The 6,834-nt window shown below is 44.8% G+C and overlaps 1 protein-coding gene across 1 annotated transcript; it reads right to left on the bottom strand.

The window, feature by feature from the left end:
* Positions 1-2,505: 2,505 nt before the first annotated feature.
* Positions 2,506-6,119, bottom strand: LOC119361182 (phospholipid scramblase family protein C343.06c-like). Its single transcript, XM_037626515.1, has 11 exons — positions 6,051-6,119; positions 5,555-5,641; positions 5,380-5,433; positions 5,226-5,270; positions 3,850-3,915; positions 3,704-3,760; positions 3,569-3,630; positions 3,341-3,461; positions 2,894-2,977; positions 2,698-2,807; positions 2,506-2,581 (listed from the first exon to the last, which is right to left on the bottom strand). The coding sequence occupies exons 1-11, from the start codon at positions 6,117-6,119 to the stop codon at positions 2,506-2,508; spliced, it is 831 nt and encodes a 276-aa protein (XP_037482412.1).
* Positions 6,120-6,834: the final 715 nt, after the last annotated feature.

Consider the following 6,834-nt stretch of genomic DNA (forward strand, 5'->3'; position numbering starts at 1 on the left):
TGAGATGTATGCGAAGGGCACTGGCCAACTTCTTAACTTTGATAAATGCTCCATTATGTTTGGAGAAATGTGCCCAGTTGAGGCACAGGAGGATGTTCGGGAGGTTCTGAATGTAATTGTTGCAGGGTTTGAAGATAAATACCTGGGGCTGCCAACCCCTGATGGGAGAATGACAAAGGGTCGGTTTCAAAACCTACAAGCTCAACTTATGAAAAGATTAATGCAATGGGGTGATGGGCATCTAGCACAACCAGGTAGAGAAACTTTAATCAAGTCTGTTGCGGAGGCACTCCCAGTCTTCATCATGGGAGTGTTCAAGCTGCCTTTCTCGGTCTGTGATGATCTTACGGAGATGGTTAGAAATTTTTATTGGGGAGCAAAAAAAGGGCAACGTAAAACACACTGGAAATCCTGGGATAAGCTTCAGAGACCAAAGAGCAAAGGTGGCGCAGGTTTTAGAGATTATCGATTGTTTAACCAGGCATTATTGGCAAGGCAGGCGTGGAGATTGTTGACTAGGCCTGAAAGTCTATGTGCCAGACTGCTTAAAAGCAAGTACTATCCCAATGGTAAACTTGAAGACACGGTTTTCTCAGGGAACGCCTCTTCAACTTGGACTGCAATCAGTCATGGTCTTGATCTCCTTAAGAAAGGAATAATTTGGAGAGTAGGGAATGGCAACAATATCAGAATATGGAGGGATCCCTGGATCCCTAGACCTTTCTTTTACAGACCCATATCATTTCAAGGCACTTGCAGATATAGATATGTGTCGCAACTACTGCAACGCAATGGTGCATGGAATTATACTTTACTGCAAGAAGCATTCTGGCCATGTGATGTTCGGGAAATATTGAAAATAAGAGCATCACGGAGGCTCGAGGAGGATGTTATTGCCTGGGGCCCAACGAAAAGTGGGGTTTTTTCTGTGAAATCGGCATATGATTTAGCCTTTGAGGAAACGTACAAAAGCACTGCTGAGTCGTCAAGCACTGCTCCGGACGGCCGTAGGGCTTGTTGGAAGCTCATTTGGAACAGCATTGTGCCACCTACAGTAAAAAACTTTGCATGGTGTGTTGCGGTGAACTCCCTTCCAACGTGGCAAAACAAACACAAGCGCAATTTAGAAACAGTTGGGACTTGCCAATTTGTGAGAGGGAAGAGGAAGATACTTTCCATGCTCTTTGTAAGTGCCCTCTGGGAGTTCAGTTGTGGGAATGCATGTCAACCGTTTGGAGTTTACCAAAACAAGAGGATCTGAAAAACACAGGCACTAAATGGCTGCTGGAAGTGCTCCAGCCACTGTCAGAGATAGAGAAGGGCATGCTGCTTATGTGTCTGTGGCGGGTGTGGCATAATCGAAATGAGATAACACACAACAAAGAACCACCCCCGATGGAGGCATCGAAACGGTTCTTGATGGGATACTTGGACTCATTGATATCGCTCAAGTATTCAGACGAGGAGCTTCTGAAAGGTAAACAGGTGATTGCTTACTGCTTGCCTGAACCGCCAGCAAGAACAACGGTTGCTCACAACATCCCATGGGTTTTGCCTACGGAGGGTTGGTCAAAGCTCAACGTTGATGGCTCCTGGTCTCTAGAGGGGAAGGCAGGAGCTGGCATGGTCCTCCATGACAGCAAGGGCGGGATCATATATACATCATGCAGGGAGCTCTTTTCATGCAGGAGTGCATTGGAGGCTGAACTAAGCGCATGTATGGAGGGTCTATCGCTAGCGATTCAGAGGACGGATCTACCTATTCAAGTAGAAATGGACTCCCGGGAGGCTTTGAATATGATCATGAATGAGTTGCCCGATAGATCACTTTTCTCATCATTGGTGAAAGAGATCAAGTACCTGAGGAGTCTTCGCAATACAACTTTCAAGTATGTTCATCGTAGTCAAAATAATGTTAGTGACTTTTTGGCAAAATTTGCTAGAGCTGAGAGTAGAACAGTAGTATGGCTTAACTCTGGTTTATCAGAGGTCATTGAACTTTGTAATGCAGATTGTGGACTTACCACTTGAGTAATACAAAGTTTAAACCGCAAAAAAAAGCACTACCTCCAACAAATCCTGGTTACTTTCTTTTGTAGTTAGAAATCCTGGTTGCTTTACCAAGAACATTCACATACTGTTGAGATCAGCAGGGCTATCCATAATTCTACATCTGCCATGCACAAAAAGAACAAGACTGAAAACAAAGCATATACTCCGTATATCATTTTGACACCTGATGATTGAAAAGGCAATAGATGCGGGGAAGCACTAACTGGAAGAGCATAGGCAGTTCCCCTGAATCTCGGGATCCGATCGTCGGCACAGAGATACTTTACTCGAGAGAGAAGCAGGACAAAATGGAATTTATCAGTGCTAAAATGATCGAATGGCACGAATTAGTCATCCCCTCCAGTGTGGCTATACCATGATACTTTGATCCCTTGAATTCCAGTGACTACCATTTCTAGGTCTGCCCCAACAGCAGTGTTTTCTGCAATTCCCTCATGCTCCTAAAAGACGAAGAACCCTGAAAGAAACAAGCACATGAGTTAACTCTATAGCAACAGGAGGTGAACACCTGCATTACATGCATATCGGCAATCCATAGGACATAACTTTGACATAAGCAATCATTTCTCAAAAGAATTTTTTTTTTGACTAAGCAATCCTGAAACTAGGGGAATACACACATACCAGCCCAATCTCCTGGAGAAGCAGTCATGGTCCAGAGACACTGCAAGAGCAAGAGCCACAGCCCTCTCGGGTAAATCCAGCGGCAGAAAGACGCGAAGGTCATTGTCCATCTGGAAGCACCAATGAAATTTGAGTTTCAAATCAGCTTAACAATCAGGCAGAAGCTTTTAAACTCTCATCAAGGGAGAACACTTACATCTTTAGCGAGACAAAAACCTTTATCTGTGCCTTTTCCAGCATCACCAAACCAAACTTCATACTGGGCAGCACCCGTGAAGAGCTGCATGCGGTGAGCATGAAACCAAAGTTATGCTCATCACTCCTTACTCACTAGTACTCGCAATCCAATTCTTTCTACATCGACAATAGCTTAACAAACAGAAAATCATAAAGCAAAATCATGCGCTCAGTTTGTATCACAAGCACAAAGTTCCCAGCCAAAGTGGACTCATCCTAAAGCAAAATCATATCATTCTCAAGTGGATGTGCATGTCATATACCGCCGCGCGCAGAAGCAGTGTCAAGCAATAACATCATAGCGTGTATATGCGCGGGTCACATCACAGCATGGGGTATCCTCTAAATATAATAAATATAGTAAACTGAAAATTAGTATTTGGTTGTCCAGTCAAAAGGACATTACCTCCAAACCAACTCCCCTAATCTTGCGATCAATTATGGCTACTAAATTATCATCCTCATCAAGCAGGGTAAAGGACCAGCTCCAAAATCCAGGATTCTCCACCACAGCAAACTGCCTATTCCTGATGAACAGAAATGTTGGCAAATTAAAATGTCAGTCAGTATAGCAAGACTAGCGGAAACCAAGAAAACTGACTAAATCAGAGTTAAGGGAAGAAGATCATGTTACCCTAAGTACAAGTCATAATTTCTACGCCAAAGATGCCAACGACTGTGGACTACACCTACCTCCTGGCCAAAGAGAAACCATAATCACAACCATTGCTGTATATTCATAACAATCAAGTAACAAATATCTCTGTACCTTGCCATCCACTTCTGCATAAATGGAGCTGTTGATCCACCTAAAAGGCCGGCGAACCTAAATCCAACAATAAAAAATTGAACTTAATCTAATGTATATTGAGCGTATTCACAATGGTACAAAGCAATGGGTTACTGAGATCTTACCGTGAATATCTCATTACCCTTGGCATCAGTAAACTCTGCAATGAATGGTCGCCTTGTCCTAAGTAGCTGAAACATCAGCAAAAAGTATCTGGTAGTCAATTATATTACAAGGCAGTCATTTACATCAAGAGAACAATGAATAAATAAATACGAAAGATAATAAGATACATCCCCACTCAAGAAAAGAAGAAGATAACAAAGACCTTTGCTCATGAGGTTTCATATTTTTCCTTGAGAAGGAATAGTACTAATTTCATGATAGTGTAAAGTTATTTTTTTCGTGTTTGGCTCACCAAAATATTTTAGTCGCCACTAGCTAGCAAGCGTCACAATCCTTCCACTTTCTCATGTTTTGCACAACTAGTTGCTTGCTCACTGTGAGTCTGTGATACATATAACATGTGACTGCACATTTGAGAGGTGCTAAAACTAGTCGGTGATTTAACGCGCTAGTAGTACTAGTAGCATGCCAAAAGTTTCCTTGAGAAGAGGGAATTGAGAACATATGCAAGAACTAGATACATGGGCAGTTGTGGCCAAATTGCTTAACTCATCGTGACCATTTTTTATGGACTTTAGCCAAAAAAACTTGATCATGAGGTTCTCTAGTACTGGTGGGAGTAAGTTAGATTCTCTAACCTTTATGCCATACCACAGTTAGTACCACGTGGATGGAACACATCGTACATATCAAATTCTGCAGGAGAACTAATCATTTTTCTATCGAAAAAACCTCCATTGAATCGAAACCGAAACAGAGTACAATAATATAGTCATTTCAAAGCATCCCAACAACTAGTCAATATGGTAACATACTTATTCCCCACCAACACCCCTGTCCAGCCCAACAAAAAACAATGTAATGGTCCTCTTATGAAGAAAAAACTTCAGTTATCTGTCGAACTGATGAAACATATGACCAGTACACATGATGCATGGTCCCATGATGATGATTTAGATGGAGAAAAGCAATGCAGGAAGTATAGGAACTACTCACTCCGTTCCTAAATATAAGTCTTTTTAGACATTTCAAATGGACAACAACATACGGATGTATGTAGACATATTTTAGAGTGTAGATTCACTCATTTTGCTCCGTATGTAGTCACTTGTTGGAATCTCTAGAAAAACTTATATTTGGGAACGGAGGGAGTAGTAAAATAGATTGTGTCATACAACAGAATACAGCAGTCAGCAGCATAACTAAAACTGAGAAGTCCAACTATTATGACACAACTAATTTGGTATTTGGAGCAGTGCATTATATGTAAAAGTTATCATGTGACCACCCAAAATTCTGATCTCAGAACAAAATCTTCAAAATCAGTATGATGCGATACAAATATAGTTAGAACCAACTGAACGCACAAACGTACCTGCCTAAGGATGACATTACTTTTCTCTCGAATTAAACCCACAGGCTGGCATTGGAAGAACAAACAAGCCAACCGTTACGGCCTAGAAAACGGAGCAAAAATAGTACAGGATAGTACATGAATGGAACCTCTGGTGCAGTCTGGAAAGAGAGACACTCACAGTTTTTCTCCGAGGAGTGCGTGGATCCTTTATGATGTATCTGGACTCCTGAGGTTCAGATGATAATAGTGACAACTGAGTAAGTTGACTGAGAGAAGAAAAATACAGGGAGCAGGACTTGGGGAATTCTCTTGGGCTATGCAGGTGAAGTGGGTTACAGATACATCACCTGCGCATATGCAAACATGATACTTGCCCATTCTACTTTCCTGGTAATGATTAGTCTGGCCCTTGAGAGCAGAGGCTTCAGTTTGGCCTATAAATATGCACACAGAGAAGCAATCTCGATCATTCCAACAGCTATGTATGTACACATTGATACAGGGAAACAGCCACAGCACTACAGCAGGATGAAGCATCAACCATCAAGTAGACCTTTTAACTGACTGGCCAGTATCCTACTATCATCCCCACCAAAATGTTGTACATTTTACACTGTCTTCAGCATTTTCCCCACCAAAATGTTGTACATTTTACACTCTCTTCAGCATTTCCCCCCACCAAAATATTGCACGACACGATCTTACCACCATTTCCAAGCAAAGGTCTCGATTCCTCGAACTCATCAAGTAGTCTCTTTGATAGACTAGTTGCAACAATTAGACTGCAGCGTCAGACCCAACGGGGCATAGAAAGTTGCGGTGAGAAACTGAGAATCCGCTTGCCTGTACGCGCGCGGGGTCGAGGTCTTGATGCAGGCAGATCCCCGACGGCGCGTCCTCCTCGCCGGCCATTCTTCCGCCTCTCTCCAGCGCTGCCACATTGGGGTCGACGAACGAGGGAGCGGCGTCGCCGGGCAAGACCTTGCCATCGCCCTCGGCCGCGCGCCTCCCCGGCCTCTTCGCGGCGCCCCGCTGCTTCTTCGGCTCTGCGTGCCACAGCCCCCGCAGCCAGGCCCACGACCACGGCCGGGGCGCCCGCCGCCGGCGCTCACGAACCCACGGCTGGGGGTGGTCCTCGCCGAGACCCTCCCGGTCGCGACCGCGGCCGCGTGGTTCCAGCTCATCGGAGAGAGGGGGGAGGGGGGAGAAGCGCGGGGGTGGTCGAGCTCACCGGGCGGCGCCGCTGGTAAGGGTTTTTGCCGTTTTGGGCAGCAAAGGTGGTGCGGCGGCCCTCGTACGTGAGCAAAGTTGAAGCATTTTGGGGACTGTTGTACAGGCTGATGTGGAGCAAACTGATTGGCTTAGAATTAGCAGCCGGGTCCCCACCCCCTGAAATCAGGGGGGGCGAGCGAATTAGCGAGAGGGGGTCCGTAACAGACTCGTAAAACCCCCGTACGTCTAGGATTATCGCTCCCCAAAATGTTCAGAACCCGCTCCGCTCTTTCGATTTTCCTGGACCCGCGCGCAAAATCGCGAAACCAACCCCGGCCGCACGGATGGGCTTCTGGCCCAGTTCGGTGCGAGAAATAATAAGTACTCCCTCCGTGAGCATGAGCCCGGAATTCCC

This window comes from Triticum dicoccoides, chromosome 2B (genome assembly GCF_002162155.2).
Source record: "Triticum dicoccoides isolate Atlit2015 ecotype Zavitan chromosome 2B, WEW_v2.0, whole genome shotgun sequence".
Classification (NCBI taxonomy): Eukaryota; Viridiplantae; Streptophyta; class Magnoliopsida; order Poales; family Poaceae; genus Triticum; species Triticum dicoccoides.